Source organism: Pongo pygmaeus, chromosome 1 (assembly GCF_028885625.2).
Source record: "Pongo pygmaeus isolate AG05252 chromosome 1, NHGRI_mPonPyg2-v2.0_pri, whole genome shotgun sequence".
NCBI classification, from domain to species: Eukaryota; Metazoa; Chordata; class Mammalia; order Primates; family Hominidae; genus Pongo; species Pongo pygmaeus.
Window position 1 is genome coordinate 24,410,333 of NC_072373.2, and position 23,563 is coordinate 24,433,895.

General features: G+C 36.8%; 1 protein-coding gene across 2 annotated transcripts in view; it reads right to left on the minus strand.

The window, feature by feature from the left end:
• The window catches only part of DNAH14 (dynein axonemal heavy chain 14), a 510,612-nt gene that overhangs the window by 245,130 nt on the left and 241,919 nt on the right, over positions 1-23,563 (minus strand). For both annotated transcript variants that reach the window (XM_063672417.1, XM_054474368.2), the window contains exon 37: positions 6,702-6,836. In XM_063672417.1, the coding sequence (XP_063528487.1) occupies positions 6,702-6,836 (135 nt within the window). The remainder of the gene's footprint in view (positions 1-6,701; positions 6,837-23,563) is intronic.

A 23,563-nucleotide genomic window follows, 5' to 3' on the forward strand; every position in this document is an offset into this window, starting at 1 on the left:
TTGAGAAATTAAGACATTCATATGGGGGAATTCTGAAACCCATATGCATCAAGATGTATGCACAAAGACCTGAGGTGAATTGAAATTTTCATCTTAAGCTTGATCACTAGACTCAGAGCAGGCCCAGCTAATCAGTCAAAAACTACCCCAGCAAAGATCAAGTCTGAGGAAACTGGAAAACGGTGTAAGAACAAGTAGGAACTATTATTAAGGATACAGAAATTATAAAAGGGAACCAAATAGAGTTTATAGAGCTGAAAAATAAAATAGTTGAAATAAAAATCAACAGTGGCATTCAATAGCAGATTTGAGCAGACAGAAAAAAGAATGAGCAAACCTGAAGACAGGGAAGCCAAAATTACTCATTTGAAGAGAAGAAAGAAAAAAGAATAAAACAAATAAACAGAGTCCAAGAGACCTACGGAATACCATAAAGCATATCAATCCATACATTATGGTAATTCCAGAAGAAGAAAAGAGAGAAAAAGTAAAAAAAAAAGTTGGTAGAAATACTGGCCCCAAATTTTCCAATTAAAGATATAAAATACAAATCCAAAAACTCATGAAACACAAAGAAAAATAAACACAAAGAGATCCACATATTATAATCAAACTATTAATGTCCAAAGGCAAAATCTTGAAAGTAGTAGGAGAGAGGCAATACAAGGGATCCTAGCAAAATTAAAAGTCAATTCTCATCAGAAAGCACAAAGGCCAGAAGGCATGGGATGATACAAAGTGCTAAAACAAACAAACTAAAAACCAAAACTGTCAACCAAGAATTCTATATGCAGCAAAACCATCTTATGAAAGTGAGGGAGAAACTAAGGCATTCTCAGATAAACAGAAGCTAAATAGTTCATCCCTGGGAAACCTACCCTACTGAAAATGCTGAAGGGATGAATAAAGGGATAAATGCTTCAGGCTCAAATGAAAAAAACAATAAATAGTAACTCAGAGCCATTTGAAGAAATAAAGATCTCTGGTTAAAGTAAATATAAAAGCCACTATTATTTTATTTTTGATTTGTAACTCCTCTTTTTTTCCTATATAATTAAAAAAATAAATGCATAAACAATAACAATGAATCTATATTAATGGGTACACAATATATAAAGATATAGTTTGTGACACTAACAACATAAAGCAGGGAACAGAGCTGGGAAGGAGCAGAATTAATGTCTGCTATTGAAGTTAAGTTGGTATCAGTTCTACTGGATTGGTAGTTATGTGTTTGCTAGGGCTGCCACAACAAAATACCACAGTCTGGGTAACTTAAACAACAAATTTATTTTCTCTTTTACTCTGAAGAGTAAAAGTCTAAGATCAAGTTGTTAGCAGGTTTGATTTCTTCAAGGCCTCAATCCTTGACTTGCTGATAACTGCCTTCTCACTGTGTCTTCATGTGGTCTTTTCTCTGTGCATACACACACCTCTGATGTCACTTTGTGTTTGTAAATTTCCTTTTCTTATAAGTACACAAGTCAAATTGGATTAGGGCCTGCTGTAATAGCCTAATTTTAACTTAATCACCTCTTTAAAGGCTATATCTCCAAATATACTGTAATCCTCCCTTCTCTATAGTTTCACATTCTGCAGTTGCATTTACCTGTGGTCAACTGCAGTCCAGAAATATTAAATGGAAAATTCTAGAAATAAACAATTTGTAAGTTTTAAATTTCATGCTATTTTGAGTAGTTTCATGAAATCTTGCACCATCTGGTTCTGTCCCACCTGGGACATAAATCTACCTGCTAATCAGTCACTCAGTAACAACTCAGTTATCAGATTGACAGACACAAGAAGAAGGGTGAGTACAGTATAATAAGATATTTTGAGAGATAGAGATCGCATTCACGTAATTTTTATTACATCATATTTTTAATAATTGTTCTATTTCATTATTAGTTTTCATTGTTCATCTTTTACTGTGTCAAATATATAAATTAAAATTCATCATAGATATGTATGTATGGGAAAAAACATAGTATATATAGGGTTCAGTACTATCTGTGGCCCCGGGCATCCACTTGGGGTCATGGAATGTATTCCCCATGAATAAGGGGAGATACAAGCTGAGGTACTGTGGGTTGGAGATTTAACACATGAATTTTGGGTAGGGGGACACAATTCAGACCCTAACAGATGTTAACTGCAATCTCCCAGGTAGCTATTTTAAAAATGAGTAAGAAATGAAGAAGGAATCCAAATGTTACACTAGAAAAAAATCAAACACAAAAGGCAATTTTGGAGGAATTGAGAAACAAAAATGATATAAGACATAGAATAAAATCGCAAAAAGGCAAAAGTCCATCATCAGTAATCAAAATAAAATAGATTAAGTTTGCCAATTAAAAGAAGAAATTGGCATAGCGAAGAAACAAAAACATGATCCAAATATGTGTTGCATACAAGAGACTGACTTTAGACCCAAAGACAATAGTTCAAATACACAATTTGAAAGTAAAACAAAGTTTTTTTCAAGAAAGATGACATGGACAAGTTCCTAAAAACACACAAATTACCAAAACCAACTGAAGAAGAAATAGAAAATCTCAAAAGACCCATAACAAATAGTTTGACTCAATAATCAAAAACTTCCAACAAAGAACAGTCCAACTACAAATGGTAGATAAATTCCACCAAACACTTAAAGAAGAATTAACACTAATCCTACTCAAACTCTTGCAAAAAAAAAAGAAAGAAAACTAGGAAACACTTTCTAATACATTCTATGAGGTCAGCATTACTACGATAGCATACCCAAAGATGGCACAAGAAAAAGAAACTACAGACCAATAACCCTTAAGAATATATATGCAAAAATCCTCAAAAAGATGCTAACAAACTGAATCCAACAGCACATTTAAAAGATTATGCACCATGACCAAGCACAATTTCTGGTCATACACCATGACCAGGAATGCAAGGGTAGTTCAACGTAAGAAAATCAATCAATGTAACCCACTACAATAGTAAAACGAAGGAAAGAAACCACACGATCATATCAAAAGGCACAGAAAAAGCATTTGACAAAATTTCACACCTTTTCATGGTAAAAAACGCTCAGAAAACTAGGAAGAGAAGTAAACTTCCTTAACATGATAAGGAATATTTATGAAACTCACAGTTAGCACCATACTCAATTGGTGAAAGACTGAAATCAGGAATAAGACAAGGATTCCAAAGAATAAAATGCCTAGGAATAAATTTAATGATAGGAGAAAGATTTGTATATTGAAAACTAGAAAACTTTGCAGAAGAAATCAAAGATATAAAAATGGAAAGACATCTGTGTTCACCAATCAGAAAACTTTATTATTAAGATGGTAGTGTTCACCAAAATGATCTACAGGATCAACGTAATTCCTATCAAAATTCCAATGGCCTTTTCTGCAGAAATGGAAAAGCCAATCCTTACATTCATATGGAATTGCACAGAGCCCCAAATAACCAAATGTCCAAAAAACAAAAAACAAAGTTGGAGAACTGGCACTTCCCAGTTTCAAAACTTACTACAATAATCTGCCTTTATCCCCAGGGGATACATTCCAAGGCAACTAGTGGATGCCTGAAACCACAGATATTACAGAACCCTTTATATATTATGTTTTTCCCTATAGATACATACTTGTGATAAAGTTTTAGAAATTAGGCACAGTAAGATGTTAACAATAATTAATAGAACAATTAAAACAATATGATGTAATAACTTAAAACTGAATTACATCAGTTTCCCTCAAAATGTCATCTCTGTTTCCCTCAAAATGTCTTATTGTACTGTGCTCACTCTTCTTGTGATGATGATATGATAAAATGCCAATTTAAGAGATGAACTAAGGTGAATGATGTAGGCATTGTAGTGTAGTGTTTAAAGCTTATGAACTGTTTGCTTCTGAAATTTTCCATTTAATGTTTTTGGACCACAGTTGACCATGAGTAACTGAAACTGTGCAAAGTAAAACCATGGATACAGGGAGACTACTATATAAAACTATATAGCAATCACAACCTATCTATTCTGGTATAAGGAAAGACATATAGAACAATGAAATAGAACTGTAAGACCAGAAACAAACCCAAACATCTGTGGCCAACTGATTTTCAACAAAAAATGCCAAGACCATTTATGGGGAAAATAATAGACTTTAACAAATGGTGCAGGAAGAGCTGGATATCCCTATGTAAAAGAATGAAGTTGGACCCCTACACTTCACATCAAGAAAGGGAAAAGACAACTCACAAAACAGGAAAAAAAATTTGCAGATCACAATCTGATAAGAGTTTTGTGTCCAGAATATATAAAGAACTCTCAAAACTGAACAACAAAAAGACAACAATTTAAAAATGGAAAAAGACATGAACAGACATGTCTCCAGAGAAGATACACAAATGGCCAATAAGCATATGAAAAGGTATTCAACACCAAAACTACAATGAGATAGTACTTCACATCCACTAGAATGGGAAATAATAAATGTTGGTGAGGATATGGAGAAACAGAAAGCCTCATACATTGCTAATGGCAATTTAAAATGATGTAGTTACTGTGGAAAACACTTTGGTGGTTCCTCAAAAAGCTAAACACAGAATTACCATATGACCCAACAATTCTATTCCTAGGTATATATCCAAGAGAAATGAAATCATATGTCTACTCAACTTGTACACAAATGTTTACAACAGTAATATTCATTACATCCGAAAAGTAGAAACAACCCAGATATATATCTATATACACATCTCTGCCAAAAGAGGCAAATCTACAGAAACAGAAAGCCAATTAGTGGCTTCCAGGGAATGGGAAGATAGGAGAATAGGGGGTAATTTCTTAATGAGAAAGGGGTGTTCTCCTGGGGTGATAAAAATATTTGGAAATTAGAGGGAGGTAGTAATTGCATAACATTGTGAATACATTAAATGTCACCAAAATGTACACTTTAAAATGGTTTATCTCACGTGTGTGAATTTTACCTGGCAGTACATGGTGAAGTTATACCATGCCAATCAGCAATTACATTATTGGGTATAAAATTTTTAAGGACACACATATATCTAAAGGCATATAGCAAGGAGTGTTCCTATGATGAGGAGGAAAAAGAAAGATAAGGAAATAAGGTAAATAAATTAAACAAAACTAAACTAAAATAAAGAGAAGGCCTCGAACAGACCAGTAAGAAGAAAGTCATAAACTAAGGATGACCAAAATAATTCCATCACCTCAGGTCCTACTACCATTCCTAAGTATGTTTATTACAATTATATCTTTAAAAAACAAAAATTTAAAACTATTAAACATGTGAGAATCATTAAATAAATTATAGTATAGTCATATATACAGAATACAGTAATGGGGATATTTGTCAGAAATGTTTAATGTCATGAGGTTAATTCTCAGCATATAACATTACGTGAAAATTCCAAGGTTGGAAAAACTAAGATTTCTTATACATGGTACTATCTCAGTTATTTCAAAATATATTTAGTGTAGAATAAATAATCAAAGCTAATACAGTAACATGTTTTCACATTTTACTGTATTATTATTCTAGGCGATTATTATTTCTTCACATTTTATTTTCCAAATTTCTCACAATTATATATACTACTTTTGTACTTAAAAAACTGTTTTTAATAAAGCAAATTACTGTCTTCACAGTTGTTGTGAGAATTAAATAAGATAATTCAAGCAAAGTGTTTTAGCACCCTGCTTGGACCTTTTTAGGTAGTCCATACATATTAGTTATTATTATTATTGCTGTGATAATTCACCTCTTATTAGTTATAATAACTGTGTAAGAACTAATTGAGATCTTTCAGGAAGGAAAATTTGCATGAAGGGAAAAGCAAAAAGATTACGAACTCCTACATGTATAATCTTGAAGCAGGATATTTCCCACTAACAGAAAAAAAATCCACATAACCAAGAATCTGAATTTGTAAATTTTTGGAATATGTTACCAACAATAAATCATTAACTAAGTAATTGAAGTACATATTATTTAGTGGAGTCTGACTTTATATTGAATAAAAATATATCATGACTAAGTAGGCACTATGCAAGGAATTCAAAGACAAATTAACATTAATAAATCAACATAGTTTATTACATTAATCAGTTAAAAGATTTAAAAAATAGATGCTGAAAACAATTTAATAAATTCTAACAGCCAAAAAAAAAAAAAAACAACGTGTAATGGGAATAGAAAATTCCAAAGTGTGAAAAGGAATATTTATCAGTGACCAAGATCAAATATCATATTAAATGAATAAATATTAAATACATTCCAGATAAAGTAAGGAATATTACAGTTAACATTGTATTAATGTTAACTTAGAAATTAATTAAAATTAACTTGGAAAATTAATTCATTAAGAAGAGAAGTTATATAAGTATTCAAAAAAAGACAAAATTATTTTCATTTGAAGATGATTCAATTGACACCTAAAAACAATAAGAAATTAAAAGTTCACTTATTAAGATGCCTAGATACAAAATAAATATACAATAGTTTCTTTAAATTAGTAACAATCAGTTTGAGATTTAAGTTAAAAATCCCACTCATGATTCTTAACTACAAAATTCCTAGCAATAAGTTTAATAAGTAATGAAAATACCAATATAAAGAGCACATAAAATATTAAAGTGTAAAATAAGATATGAACAAATAGAGAAACATTTTATTTAACAGAACATTTACCTTTGAAGCAGATTTTCTTTCTGCAACTGATAAGAAGTCTGCAATTGGTAATAGTGTTAATGCTTTTGCCAAAATTCTTCTGACTGTTGTCTTTCCTCCACCTGTTGGGCCCACTAACATCACACCAACACAAACCTAAAACAAAATTTACAGATTTATTCATTCATTAATGATTTTAAGTTTATTTACCAATATATCTATATCCATTGACTATTTTATTTTTTTGTGGCTATAATAAATGAGTTTGTGTTCTTTATTTGGCTCTCAGCATGAATGTTATTGGTGTATAGAAATGCTACTGATTTTTTTTTTTACATTGATTCTGTGTCCTGAAACTTTGCTGAAGTTGTTTACCAGATTTAGGAGCCTCTTGGCTATGATTTTTAAATTTTTATTTATTTTTTATTTTAATAACAGGTACAGAGTCATACCATCAGTGAAGAGGCATAATTTAACTTCCTCTTTTCCTATTTGGATGTCTTTTATTTCTTTCTTTTACCTGGTTGTTCCGGCTAGGACTTCCCATACTATGTTGCATAAGAGTGGTGTGAGTGGGCATCCTTGTCTTATTCCAATTCTTAAGGGGAATGCTTTTAGCTTCCACCTATTCAGTATGACTTCTTTCTTTTTTTCTTCTTTCTTTTTTTTTAGATCTGTTCCTTTGATGCCTAGTTTGTTGAGACTTTTTATCAAAAAGGGATGTTGGATTTTATCAAATGCTTTTTCTACATCTACTGAGACAATCATATGTTTTGTTTTTGTTTTTTTTTCTTTGAGACAGTCTTGCTCTGTTGCCCAGGCTGGTGTGCAGTGGTACAATCTGGGCTCACTGCAACCTCTGCCTCCCAGGTTCAAGCGATTCTCGTGCCTCAGCCTCCTGAGTATGTGGGACTACAGGTGCGTGCCACCATGGCTGGCTAATTATTGTATTTTTAGTAGAGATGGGGTTTCTCCATGTTGGCCAGGTTGGTCTTGAACTCCTAGCCTCAAGAGATCCACTCACCTCTGCCTCCCAAAGTCTTGGAATTGCAGGTGTGAGCCACTGTGCCCAGCCAATCATATGGTTTTTAATTCTGTTTATGTGGTGAATCACATTCATTAATTTGCATATGTTGAACCAACTTTGCATCCCAGGAATCAAGGCTTCTTGATCATGGTGAATTCACTGTTTTTGATGTCCTGCTGGATTTAGTCTGCTAGTATTTTGTTGAGGATTTTTGCATCTATGTCTATTAAAGATGTTGGTCTGTAGTTTTCTTTTTTCATTGTGATATAGCGTGTTTTGGCCTGATTTTGATATTAGGATAATACTGATTTTATATAATGAGTTTGGGAGTAATCCCTACTTGATTTTTTATTTGAATAATTTCATTACCATTGGTATTAACTCTTCATTGTACATCTGGTAGAATTTGACTGTGAGTCTTTCTGGTCCAGGGTTTTTTTTCGTTTGGTAGGTTTTTTGTTACTGACTCAATTTTGGAACGTGTTGTGGGTCTTTTCAGGGTTTCAGTTTCCTCCTGATTGAATCTTGGGAGGTTGTTTGTTTCTAGGAATTCAACCATTTCCTCTAGATTTTCTATTTTGTGTAAATAGATGTGTTCATAATAGTCTTTGAGGATCTTTTGTATTTCTGTAGGGTAGCTTATAACATCATCTTTGTTGTTTCTGATTGTACTTACTTGGATCTTCCTTTTTTTTTTGTTAATATAGCTAGTGGTCTATTGATCTTGTTTGTCCTTTCAAAAAACCAACTTTTGGTTTCATTGATCCTTTGTATAGATTTTTGGGTCTCAATCTCTCAATTTTCTTCAGTTCTGCTCTGATTTTAGTTATTTCTTTTCTTCTGCTAGCTTCGGGATTAGTTTGTTCTTGTTTTTATAGTACAGTTGGGTGCAACGCTAGATTGCTAATTTGAGATCTTTCTAACTTCTTAATGTAGGCATTCAGTGCTATAAACTTTCCTCTTAGTACTGTTTTTGTCACATCCTAGAGCAGGTACCACACTGCCCATGGCCTCTAGACCTTTGCAGCACTGGGGCTTGCCCAAGGCCTGCAGCCACCACTACCTACCTGCCATTGATATTTATTCATGGCCTGAGGCCACTTTAGTTAGCCAGTAATGATGCTGGCCAGGACTTTGATCCATCCTGCCAAGGCAGCTGATTCCCTTCTTGCCTGGGTTAGGTCTAGAAGTACTGTTCAGGAGTATCTGCCTGGAATCAGGGTCCACAAGGCTCTTCTGGTACTCTAGTTTACAATGGCAGAGCTGGTACTAGGTTCCAAGGCAAAGTCCCCTGCATACTTTCCTCTCCTAAGTGGAAGGAGTCTCTCTTCACACTGCACTGCCTGGAGCTGGGAAAAGAGTGACATGGGCTCTGCATAGCTGCTGTAGCTGATCTCATGCAGGGCCACACCCAAATCCCCCAGCCTGCCAGATTAGCACAGCATTGGCATCACCCAAGGACTGTTGTACTATGGCCTGCCTACCACAGAATTTTATTTGGGACCTGAGCCCACTTTAGTCAGCCAATGGTGAACTGGGTCAGGACTTGAGTTTCTCCCACTGGGATGACAGATTCCTTTCTGGTCCACAGTGAGTCTAAATACTGTGTTTGAGGTCACCAGCCTGGAATCAGGGGCCATGGTGTTATGCCTGGTGTCGTCTTTTATCGTGGCAGGGCCAGTACTAAATGCAAAGTCTCACACACTTTCCTCTCCCTCTCTCAAGTGGACAGAATCTTTCCCTGGGCTCTGTGCTGCCTGGGGTTGGGGTAGGGCTAGTGTAGGCAGTGTGAGACTGTTCTTTCTACTTTTTTCAATGTGTCTTTTCTGTTATTATGGTAAAATTAGGTACTCTGATCTCTCACCTAATTATTTAGCTCTTGTGAAGGTGTTTTCTTGTGTGGATAGTTGTTCAATTTGATGCTCTTTCAAGGGTATGATTCTTTGAAGGTTCTATTCCACCATCTTGCTCTACCTCATCCTCCCTAAAAGTTTTAGATATTCACATTTTCCATTTTTAAATTGTCTGGAATTTTTTTAAGGTGCCAGTTGAGGATCTATTTTTCCCTATGTGAATAATCATTTTTCCAAGACTCTTCCTTACTGGTTTGCTACTTCTATCATATATGAAGTGTCCACATTTAATAAGGTTAATTTCTTAATTAAGTCCTCTTTATTTTATTTTATGAGATGAAGTCTCACCCTCTTGCCCAGGCTGGAGTGCAATGATGCGATCTTGGTTCACTGCAACCTCTGCCTCCAGGGTTCAAGTGATTCTCCTACCTCAGCTCTCAAATAGCTGGGATTACAGGTGCATGCCATCATGCCCCGCTAATTTTTTTTGGTATTTTTATTTTTTAGTAAAGACAGGGTTTCACCATGTTGGCCAGGCTGGTCTCAAACTACTGACCTCAAGTGATCCACCTGTCTCGGCCTCCCAAAGTGCTGGGGTTTCAGGCATGAGCCACTGCACCCAGACTGATTTACTCTATATTTTATTCTTTTGGTTTATTTATCTGAATGACAGGACAGAATAGAAAATCCAGAAATAAAGCCATATACCTACAACCATCTGGTCTTCAACAAAACTGACAAAAATAAACAGTGGGGAGAAGATATTTGCAAACTATGCATCTGACAAAGGTCCAGTATCCAAAATCTATAAGCAACTTAAAGAATTCAACAAGCAAGCAAACAAACAAACAAATAAATAAATAAATAAATAACTCCATTAAAAAGTGGGCAAAGGAGATGAACAGACACTTCTCAAAAGAAGACATATAAGAGGCCAATAAACATGTGAAAAAATGCTCATATCACTAATTATCAGAGAAAAGAAATGAAAACCACAATGAATTGGTTTCACATCAATTTGAATGGCTGCTACTAAAACGTAAAATAAAAACATATGCTGGTGATGCTGTAGAGAAAAGGGCATACTTATACACTGTTGGTGGGAATATAAATTAGTTCAGTCACTGTGGAGAGCAGTTTGGAGATGTCTCAAAGAATTAAAAATAGAACTACCATTTGCCCCAGCAATCCTATTACAGGGTATGTACCCAAAGAAAAATTAATCATTATACCAAAAGGTATCTACATTCATATGTTCATTGCAGCACTATTCATAGTAGCAAAGACATGAAATCAACCTAGGTGCCCATTAACGGTGGATTGGATCAAGAAAATGTCACAAATATACACCATAAAATACTATGCATCCATAAAAAAGAACGAAATCAGGTCCTTTATAGTAACATGGATGCAGATGGAGGCTATTATACAAATTAGCACTGAAATGGAAAATCAAATATCACAAGTTCTCACTTATAAGTAACAGGTAAATCTTAAGTACACATGGGCAGAAATTTGGGAACAACAGACATTGGGGACTCCAGAAGGAGGGAGGAAAGGAAGGGAGCAAGGGTTGAAAAAATTCCTATTGTGTACTATGCTCACCATCTGGATAATGGAATAAATAGAAGCCCAAACCTCAGCATCACACAATATAACCATGTCACAAACCTGTACATGTACCCTGTTTAGTCTAATATAAAAACTTCATTTAAAATAATGCATTACAGGGTCTTAACAGCAGATCCATCAGAACAACCAGTGAGCTCAAAGACAGGCTATTTGAAAGTACTCAGTGGTACAGTTTGAATATTTGTCACCTTCATAAATCATGTTGAAATTTGATGTCTGATGGAGATGGGGCCTAATGAGAAGTGTTTATATCTTGTGGGGGATCCTTCATGAATAGATTAATGCCTTCCCTCAGGGGTGAATGTGTTCTCACTCTAATAGTTCCTTCAACAACTGGTTATTAAAAAAAGCCTGGCATCTTGCCCATCTCTCTCTTGTTTCCTATCTTACCATGTTACATCTACACAAGGCAGCTCCCTTTCACTTTCTGCCATGCTTGGAAGCAGCCAGAGGACCTCACCAGGTGCCAAATCTTGAACTTTTCAGCCATCAGAATTATGAACCAAATACACCTCTTTTCTTTATAATTTACTCAGCCTCAGATATTTCTTTATAGCAACACAAAACAGACCAAGACACACAGTGAAAGTAGAATAACAGACAATGAAATTGAATGAAGGATGCTCATGATGTCTGTGGAATAGCATCAAAAGAGCATATATAAAAGTCACTAGCCTTCGAGAGAGAGTGAGAAAGAAAAAGGGGTAGAATGCTTATATCAAGAAATAATAACAGAAAACTTTACAAATGTAGAGAATGATATAAATATCCAGGTACAGAAAGGTCAAAGATCACCTAGCAGATTTAACTCAAATAGGACTATCCCAAGGCATATAATAAACTCTGAAAGATCAAGGACAGGAGAGGATCCTAAAAGCAGAAAGAGAAAGAAGCAAATTACACTTAAAGGGGTTCTGATACATCTGGCAGCAAACTTTTCATTGGAAACCTTACAGGCCAGAGGCAGTGGGATCATATATTTGAAGTCCTGACAGAAAAAAAAAAAAAAAAAACCTGTCAACTGAGAATACTGTAGCCAGAAAACCCATTCTTCTAACATGAAGGAGAGTTAAAAACTTTCTCAGACATGAAACAGCTGAGGGGATTCATCGCCATCAGACTTGTCTTACAAGAAATGCTAAAAGGAGTTCTTCAATCTGAAGGAAAATTATGATAACATGTAACAAGAAAATATTTGAAGGTATAAAGCTCACTGATAAAAGCAGGTATCCCAAAATTCAGATTACTCTAATACTGTAATTGTGGTGTGTAAAATACTCATATCTTTAATATGAAGACTAAAAGAGAAAAATGTCAAAAATAATAACTAAAACAATTTGTTGTGAGATAGACAATATAAAAAGATGTAAATGGAGATATCCATAAGTTGGAAGGTGGGGAAGATGGAGTTATAATGTGGAGTTTTTTAGTTTGTTTCTTTTCGTTGTGATTAAAGTTATGTTGTTATGAGTTTAACTTATTACGTTTTTTCAGAACCACAAAGCAAAAACCTATCATACATATACTATAAATAAAAAGCAAGGAACTAAAGCATACTCCCTGAGAAAATCACTTAAGTACAAAGGTAGAAAGTAAGAAAAGAAGAAAGGAAAAGAGGAGTTACAAAAACAACCAGAAAATAAGTAACAAAATGGCAGTAGCAAGTTCTTACACATCAATAATAACCTCGAATGTAAATGAACTAAATTCTCCAATTGAAAGACAGAGGGGCTGAATAGATTAAATAAAACAAGTCTCAACTACAAGCTGCCTGTAAGAAACTCGTGTCCCCTATAAAGACACAAATAGACTGAAAGTCAATGCATAGAAAAAGATATTCCATGCAAATGGAAACCCAAAACAGCAGGAATAGCTATACTTATATAGACAAAATAGATTTTAAGTCAAAAACTGTAAAAAGAGACAAAAGACATTATATAATGATAAAAGTATCAACACAACAAGATAACAAAATAATTGTAAATATATATGCACTCAACACTGGATCATTTAATTATATAAAGCAAATATTAACAGATCTAAAGGGAGAGATTGACTGCAATATGATGTATTAGTCCGTTTTCACACTGCTAATAAGGACACATCCAAGATTGGGCAATTTACAAAAGGAAGAGGTTTAATTGGACTTACAGTTCCACGTGGCTGGGGAAGCCTCACAATCATGGCAGAAGGCAAGGAGAAGCAAGTCACACCTTATATTGATGGCAGCAAGCAAAAAGAGTTTTGCAGGAAAACTTCCTCTTGTAATAACCATAAGATCTCATGAGACTTACTATCATAAGAACAGCATGAGAAAGACTTGATCCATAATTCAATTACCTCCTACTGGGTCCCTCCCACAACACATGGGAATTCAAGATGAGATATGGGTGGGGACACAGCCAAACCATATCATTCCACCCCTGGTCCCTCCGAAATCTCATGTCCTCAAATTTCAAAACCAGTCATGCCTTCCCAACACCCCCAAAGTCTTAACTCATTTCAGTATTAACTCAAAAATCCACAGTCCAAAGTCTCATCTGAGACGAGGCAAGTCTCTTCTGCCTATGGGCTTGTAAAATCAAAAGCAAGTTAGTTACTGCCTAGATACAAATGGGGGTACAGGCATTGGATAAACATAGCCTGATATAGTTTGGCCGTGTCCCCACCCAAATCTCAACTTGAATTCTATCTCCCAGAAGTCCCATGTGTTACGGGAGGGACCCAGAGGAGGCAATTGAATCATGGAGGCTGGTCTTTCCCCTGCTATTCCTGTGATAGTGAATAAAGTCTCATGAGATCTGATGGGTTCATCAGGGGTTTCTGCCTTTGCCTCCTCATTTTGCTCTTGCTGCCACCATGCAAGAAGTGCCTTTTGCCTCTCCCCATGATTCTGAGGCCACCCCAGCTATGTGGAACTGTAAATCCAATTAAATCTCTTTTTCTTCCCAGTCTTGGGTATGTCTTTTATCAGCAGCATGAAAACAGATTAATACATAGCCATTCCAAATGGGAGACATTGGCCAAAACAAAGGAGCTACAGGCCTCATGTAAGTCTGAAATGCAGTGGGGCAGTCAAATCTTAAAGCTCCAAAATGATCTCCTTTGACTTCAGTCTCACATCAAGATCACACTGATGCAAAAGGTGGGTTCCGCTGGTCTTGGACAGCTCTGCCCCTGTGGCTTTGCAGGGTACAGCCTGTTTCCTGGCTGTTTTCATGGGCTGGCATTGAGTGTTTGTGGCTTTTCCAGGTGCACAGTGCAAGCTGTCAGTGGATCTACCATCCTAGGTTCTGGAGGATGGTGGCCCTCTTCTAACAGCTCCACTAGATGGTGCTCCAGTAGACTCTGTGTGGGGGCTTCAACCCCACATTTCCCTTCTGTACCACCCTAGCAGAGGTTCTCCATGAGAGCTCCACCACTGCAGCAAAATTCTGCCTGGACATCCAGGCATTTCCATACATCTTCTGAAATCTAAGCAGAGGCTCCCAAACCCCAGTTCTGGACTTCTGTGCACTTGCAGGCTCAACACCACATAGAAGCTGCCAAGGCTTGAGGCTTGCACCCTCTGAAGCCATGGCCAGAGCTCTATGTTGTCCCCTTTCAGGCTGCATACAGCACAGAGACCCTGGGTCTGGCCCATGAAACCATTTTTAATTCCTAGGCCTCCAGGCCCATGATGGGAAGGGCTGCCATGAAGACCTCTGACATGCCCTGGAGACATTTTCCACAGTGTCTTGGGGATTAACATTTGGATCCTCATTACTTATGCAAATTTCTGCAGCTGGCTTAGATTTCTCCTTAGAAAATGAGATTTTCTTTTCTATCGCATTGTCAGGCTGCAAATTTTCCAAACTTTTATGCTCTGCTTCCCTTATAAAATGGAATGCCTTTTAACAGTACCCAAATCACCTCTTGAATGCTTTGCTGCCTAGAAATTTCTTCCACCAGATACCCTAAATCATTTCTCTCAAGTTCAAAGTTCCACAAATATCTAGGGCAGGGGCAAAATGCCACCAGTCTCTTTGTTAAAACAACAAGAGTCACCTTTACTCCAGTTCCCAACAAGTTCCTCATCTCTGTTTGAAACCACCTCAGCCTGGACCTTATTTTTCATATTGCTATCAGGCTTTTGATCAAAGCCATTCAACAAGTCTCTAGGAAGTTCCAAACTTTCCCACATTTTCCTGTCTTCTTCTGAGCCCTCCAAACTGTTCCAACCTCTGCCTGTTACCCAGATCAAAAGTCACTTCCGCATTTTCGGGTATCTTTTCAGCAACACCCCACTCTACTGGTACCAGTTTACTGCATTTGTCCGTTTTCATACTGCTGATAGAGACATATCCAAGACTGGGCAATTTATAAAAGAAAGATGATTAATTGAACTTACAGTTCCACATGGCTGGGGAAGCCTCACAATAATGGCAGAAGGCAAGGAAGAGCAAGTTACCTCTTACATGGAATGGCAGTAAGCAAAAAGAGCTTGTGCAGGAAAACTCCCCCTTATAATAACCATCAGATCCCATGAGACTTACTATCACGAGAACAGCACGGGAAAGACCTGCCCCATAATTCAATTACCTCCCACAACACGGAATTCAAGATGAGATTTGGGTGGGGACACAGCCAAACCATATCATACAATAATAGTAGGATATTTCAACACCCTACTGTCATCAATGGATAACTCATATAGACAGAAAATAAAGAAACAGAAGAGTTAAACTGCAATCTAGACCAAGTGAACCTAATAGAATATTTCCCCCAATAGATGTAACATAGACATTATTTTTAACAGCGCATGGAACATTTTCAAAGACAAACCGTATATTAAGCCATAAAACAAGTCTTCACTATTTTTTAAAAATGGAAATCCAATCAAATATCTTTTCTGAGAACAATGAAATAAAACTAAGAATCAGTAACAGGTGGAACTTTGGAAATTGTACAAATATGTGGAAATTAAACAATGTGCTCATGTACAAGCAATGGGTCAATGAAAAAAATTAAAAAATAATTTAAAAAATTCCTTGAGACAAATGAAAATGGAAACACCACATACCAAAACCAATAGGATATAGCAAAAGCAAGGAAGGAAGGAAGTTGGATAAACATAATGCATTTCCTTTAAGAAGGAAGTTTGGCCGGGTGTGGTGGCTCACACCTATAATCCCAGCACTTTGGGAGTCTGAGGTGGGTGGATCACGAGGTCAAGAGTTCAAGACCAGTATGGGCAACATAGTGAAGCCCTGTCTCTACTAAAAATACAAAAATTAGCCGGGCATGGTGGGTGCCTGTAGTCCCAGCTACTCAGGAGGCTGAGGCAGGAGAATCACTTGAACCCTGGAGTTGCAGAGCTTGTGCAGGAAAATAAAAACCATCAGATCCTGTGAGACATACTAAGTCTCAGCAGTGAGCTGAGATCGCACCACTGCACTCTAGTTAGGGGGACAGAGCGATACTCCATCTCAAAAGAAAAAAAAAGAAGTAACTTTATAGCAATAAACATCTACATCAAAAAAGTAAAACGATCCAAAATAAACAGCAAAAGGGAGTAAAAAATACAAAAGATCAATAAAACAAACACCTTGTTTATTGAAAAGATTTTTAAAAATCAACAAATCTTTCACTAGACTAACAATAAAAGACTCACATACATAAAATCAGAGAAGAAAAAGGAGACATTATAGCTGATACCACAGAAATATAAAGGATCATAAAAGACTACTATGAACAACTATATGCCAACAAATTAGAAAACCTAGAAGAAATTGATATATTCCTGGACACATACAACTTATCAAGATTGAATTATGAAGAAAAGAAAATCTACGCAGGTCAATAATGAGTAATAAAGAGTTTTCCATCAAAGAAAAGCCCAGGATGTGATGGCTTCACTGCTGAATTCTACCAAACTTTTAAAAAACAACTAATACCAATTCTACTCAGATTCTTCAAGAAAATTATTCCCAATGTGTTCTATGAAGCTGGCATTACTCTGATATCAACACCAGACAAGAACACAACAAAAAAGGAAGCCACTGACTAATATCCTTGATGAACATAGATGTAAAAATTCTGAATGTAATACCAGCAAACTTAATTTAACAAGACATTAAAAAGATCATTAACCATGATCAAGTGGGATTCATCCCAGCAATGAAAGGATTGTTCAACATATGCAAAACAGTAAACATGATATATCTCATTAATAAAATCTGGGACAAATACCACCTTATCATTACTATTGATGCTGAAAAAGCATTTATAAAAATCAGCATACCTTTATAATAAAAAAACCTTAAACAAACTGGGCATAGAAGGGACACACATCAACACAATAAAGTGAATATATGACAAACCCACAGCTAATATCATCCTGAACAGGGAAAAGTTGAAAGCCTTTCTTCTAAGATCTGGGACAAGATGAAGATGCTCACTTTCACCACATTTCCTCAAAATGTTACTGGAAGTTCTAGGCAGAGCAATTAGGCACCAGAAAGGAATAAAAGACATCCAAATTAGAAAGGAGAAATTTAAGCTGTCCTGTTTGCAGATGACATGATCATCTATACAGAAAGTACTAACGACTCCACCAAAAAGCTTTTAAAACTAATAAATGAATTTAATAAGGTTGCAGAATACAAAATCAACATACAAAAATCAGTAGCATTTCTATATGCCAGTAGCAACACTGACTGAGAAAGAAATTAAGAAAGCATTCCATTTATAATAGCTACAAAAATATGAAATACCTAGAAGGTGAAAGATCTCTACAAAACATATATCATCATCTATAAAACACTTATTAAAGAAAGTAAAGAGGACACAAATAAATGGAAAGATATCCTGTGTTCATGGATTGCAAGAATTCATATTGTTTTTTTAAAATTTTTTTTAAATTTATTACACTTTAAGTTTTAGGGTACATGTGCACAACGTGCAGGTTAGTTACATAAGTATACATGTGCCATGTTGCTGTGCTGCACCAATCAACTCGTCATTTAACATTAGGTATATCTCCTAATGCTATCCCTCCCCCCAAACCCCGACCCCACAACAGGCCCCAGTGTGTGATGTTCCCCTTCCTGTGTCCATGTGTTCTCATTGTTCAATTCCCACCTATGAGTGAGAACATGCGGTGTTTGGTTTTTTGTACTTGCGATAGTTTGCTGAGAATGATGGTTTCCAGCTTCGTCTATGTCCCCACAAAGGACATGAACTCATCATTTTTTATGGCTGCATAGTATTCCATGGTGTATATGTGCCACATTTTCTTAATCCAGTCTATCATTGTTGGACATCTGGTTTGGTTCCAAGTCTTCGCTATTGTGAATAGTACCGCAATTAACATACGTGTGCATGTATCTTTATAGAAGCATGATTTATAATCCTTTGGGTATATACCCAGTAATGGGATTACTGGGTCAAATGTTATTTCTAGTTCAAGATCCTTGAGGAATCACCACACTGACTTCCACAATGGTTGAATTAGTTTACAGTCCCACCAACAGTGTAAAAGTGTTCCTATTTCTCCACATCCTCTCCAGCACCTGTTGTTTCCTGACTTTTTGATGATCGCCATTCTAACTGGTGTGAGATGGTATCTCATTGTGGTTTTGATTTGCTTTTCTCTGATGGCCAGTGATGATGAGCATTTTCTCATGTGTCTTTTAGCTGCACAAATGTCTTCTTTTGAGAAGTGTCTGTTCATATCCTTTGCCCATTTTTTGATGGGGTTGTATGTTTTTTTCTTGTAGATTTGTTTGAGTTCATTGTAGATTCTGGATATTACCCCTTGGTCAGATGAGAAGACTGCAAAAATTTTCTCCCATTTTGTAGGTTGCCTGTTCACTCTGATGGTAGTTTCTTTTGCTGTGCAGAAGCTCTTTAGTTTAATTAGATCCCATTTGTCAATTTTGGCTTTTGTTGCCATCGCTTTTGGTGTTTTAGACATGAAGTCCTTGCCCATGCCTATGTCCTGAATGGTAATGCCTAGGTTTTCTTCTACGGTTTTTATGGTTTTAGCTCTAACATTTAAGTCTTTAATCCATCTTGAATTAATTTTTGTATAAGGTGTAAGGAAGGGATCCAGTTTCAGCTTTCTACATATGGCTAGCCAGTTTTCCCAGCACCATTTATTAAATAGGGAATCCTTTCCCCATTGCTTGTTTTTCTCAGGTTTGTCAAAGATCAGATGGTTGTAGATAAGTGGCATTATTTCTGAGGCCTCTGTTCTGTTCCATTGATCTATATCTCTGCTTTGGTAGCAGTACCATGCTTCTTTGGTTACTGTAGTCTTGTAGTATAGTTTGAAGTCAGGTAGTGTGATGCCTCCAGCTTTGTCCTTTTGGCTTACGATTGACTTGGCCATGCAGGCTCTTTTTTGGTTCCATATGAACTTTAGTTTTTTCCAATTCTGTGAAGAAAGTCATTGGTAGCTTGATGGGGATGGCATTGAACCTATAAATTACCTTGGGCAGTATGGCCATTTGCACGATATTGATTCTTTTCTACCCATGAGCATGGAATGTTCTTCCATTTGTTTGTATCCTCTTTTATTTCATTGAGCAGTGGTTTGTAGTTCTCCTTGAAGAGGTCCTTCACATCCCTTGTAAGTTGGATTCCTAGGTATTTTATTCTCTTTGAAGCAATTGTGAATGGGAGTTCACTCATGATTTGGCTCTCTGTCTGTTATTGGTGTATAAGAATGCTTGTGATTTTTGCACATTGATTTTATATCCTGAGACTTTTCTGAATTTGCTTATCAGCTTGAGGAGATTTTGGGCTGAGATGATGGGGTTTTCTAGATATACAATCATGTCATCTGCAAACAGGGAAAATTTGACTTCCTCTTTTCCTAATTGAATACCCTTTATTTCTTTTTCCTGCCTGATTGCCCTGGCCAGAACTGCCAACACTATGTTGAATAGGAGTGGTTAGAGAGGGCATCCCTGTCTTGTGGCAGTTTTCAAAGGGAATGCTTCCAGTTTTTGCCCATTCAGTATGATAGTGGATGTGGGTTTGTCATAGATAGCTCTTATTATTTTGAGATATGTCCCATCAATACCTAATTTATTGAGAGTTTTTAGCATAAAGGGTTGTTGAATTTTCTCAAAGGCCTTTTCTGCATCTATTGAAATAATCATATGGTTTTTGTCATTGGTTCTGTTTATATGCTGGATTACATTTATTGGTTTGTGTATGTTGAAACAGCCTTGCATCCCAGGGATGAAGCCCACTTGATCATGGTGGATAAGCTTCTTGATGTGCTGCTGGATTGGTTTGCCAGTATTTTATTGAGGATTTTTGCATCGATGTTCATCAGGGATATTGGTCTAAAATTCTCTTTTTTTGTTGTGTCTCTGTCAGGCTTTGGTCTTTTATGATGCTGGCCTCAAAAAACAAGTTAGGGAGGATTCCATCTTTTTCTATTGATTGGAATAGTTTCAGAAGGAATGGTACCAGTTCTTCCTTGTACCTCTGACAGAAGTCGGCTGTGAATCCATCTGGTCCTGGACTTTTTTGGTTGGTAAGCTATTAATTATTGCCTCAATTTCAGAGCCTGTTATTGGTCTATTCAGAGATTCAACTTCTTCCTGGTTTAGTCTTGGGAGGGTGTATGTGTTGAGGAATTTATCCATTTCTTCTAGATTTTCTAGTTATTTGCATAGAGGTGTTTATAGCATTCTCTGATGGTAGTTTGTATTTCTGTGGGATCTGTGGTGATATCTCCTTTATCATTTTTTATTGCATCTATTTGATTCTTCTCTCTTTTCTTCTTTATTAGTCTTGCTAGCAGAACATCAATTTTGTTGATCTTTTCAAAAAACCAGTTCCTGGATTCATTGATTTTTTTGAAGGGTGTTTTGTGTCTCTATTTCCTTCAGTTCCACTCTGATCTTAGTTATTTCTTGCCTTCTGCAAGCTTTTGAATGTGTTTTCTCTTGCTCCTCTAGCTCTTTTAATTGTGATGTTAGGGTGTCAATTTTAGATCCTTCCTGCTTTCTCTTTTGGGCATTGAGTGCTATAAATTTCCCTCTACACACTGCTTTGAATGTGTCCCAGAGATTCTGGTATGTTGTGTCTTTGTTCTCATTGGTTTCAAAGAACATCTTTATTTCTGCCTTCATTTTGTTATCTACCCAGTAGTCATTCAGGAGCCGGTTGTTCAGTTTCCATGTAGTTGAGTGGTTTTGAGTGAGTTTCTTAATCCTGAGTTCTAGTTTGATGGCACTGTCGTCTGAGAGACAGTTTGTTATAATTTCTGTTCTTCTACACTTGCTGAGGACTGCTTTACTTCCAACTAAGTGGTCAATGTTGGAATAAGTGCGGTGTGGTGCTGAAAAGAATGTATATTCTGTTGATTTGGGGTGGAGAGTTCTGTAGATGTGTATTAGGTCCGCTTGGTGCAGAGCTGAGTTCAATTCCTGGATATCCTTGTTGACTTTCTGTCTCGTTGATCTGTCTAATGTTTACAGTGGGGTGTTAAAGTCTCCCATTATTATTGTGTGGGAGTCTAAGTCTCTTTGTAGGTCTCTAAGGACTTGCTTTATGAATCTGGGTGCTCCTGTATTGGGTGCATATATATTTAGGATAGTTAGCTCTTCTTATTGAATTGATCCCTTTACCACTATGTAATGGCCTTCTTTGTCTCCTTTGATCTTTGTTGGTTTAAAGTCTGTTTTATCAGAGACTAGGATTGCAACCCCTCCCTTTTTCTGTTGTCCATTTGCTGGGTAGATCTTCCTCCACCCCTTTATTTTGAACCTATGTGTGTCTCTGCACGTGAGATGGGTTTCCTGTACACAGCACGCTGATGGGTCTTGACTCTTTATCCAATTTGCCAGTCTGTGTCTTTTAATTGGAGCATTTTGCCGATTTACATTTCAGGTTAATATTGTTATGTGTGAATTTGATCCTGTCATTATGATGTTTGCTGGTTATTTTGCTCGTTAGTTGAGGCAGTTTCTTCCTAGCCTTGATGGTCTTTACAATTTGGCATGTTTTTGCAGTGGCTGGTACCGGTTGTTCCTTTCCGTGTTTAGTGCTTCCTTCAGGAGCTCTTTTAGGGCAGGCCTGGTAGTGACAAAATCTCTCAGCATTTGCTTGTCTGTAAAGGATTTTATTTGTCCTTCACTTATGAAGCTTAGTTTGGCTGGATATGAAATTCTGGGTTGAAAATTCTTTTCTTTAAGAATGTTGAATATTGGCCCCCACTCTCTTCTGGCTTGTAGAGTTTTTGCCGAGACATCAGCTGTTAGTCTGATGGGCTTCCCTTTGTGGGTAACCCGACCTTTCTCTCTGGCTGCCCTTAACATTTTTTCCTTCATTTCAACTTGGTGAATCTGAGAATTATGTGTCTTGGTGTTGCTCTTCTTGAGGAGTATCTTTGTGGCATTCTCTGTATTTGCTGAATTTGAATGTTGGCCTGCCTTGCTAGATTGGGGAAGTTCTCCTGGAAAATATCCTGCAGTGTTTTCCAACTTGGTTCCATTCACCCTGTCACTTTCAGGCACACCAATCAGACATAGATTTGGTCTTTTCACATAGTCCCATATTTCTTGGAGGCTTTGTTTCTTTTTATTCTTTTTTCTCTAAACTTCTCTTCTCGCTTCATTTCATTCATTTCATCTTCCATCACTGATACCCTTTCTTCCAGTTGATCGAATTGGCTACTGAGGCTTCTGCATTAGTCACATAGTTCTCGTACCTTGGTTTTCAGCTCCTTCAGGTCCTTTAAGGACTTCTCTGCATTGGTTATTCTAGTTAGCCATTCGGCTAATTTTTTTTCAAGGTTTTTAACTTCTTTGCCATGGGTTCAAACTTCCTCCTTTAGCTCAGAATAGTTTGACCGTCTGAAGCCTTCTTCTCTCAACTCCTCAAAGTCATTCTCTGTCCAGCTGTGTTCTATTGCTGGTGAGGAGCTGCGTTCCTTTGGAGGAGGAGAGGCACTCTGATTTTTAGAGTTTCCAGTTTTTCTGCTCTGTTTTTTCCCCGTCTTTGTGGTTTTATCTATCTTTGGTTTTTGATGATGGTGACATACAGATGGGGTTCTGGTATGGATGTCCTTTCTGTTTGTTAGTTTTCCTTCTAACAGTCAGGACCCTCAGCTGCAGATCTGTTGGGAGTTTGCTGGAGGTCCACTCGAGATCTGATTGCCTGGGTATCCACAGCAGAGGCTGCAGAACAGCAGATATTGGTGAACAGCAAGTGTTGCTGCCTGATCATTTCTCTGGAAGTTTTGTCTCAGAGGAGTACCCGGCCGTGTGAGATGTCAGTCTGCCCCTACTGGGGGTGCCTCCCAGTTAGGCTACTCGGGGGTCAGGGACCCACTTGAGGAGGCAGTCTGTCCATTCTCAGATGTCCAG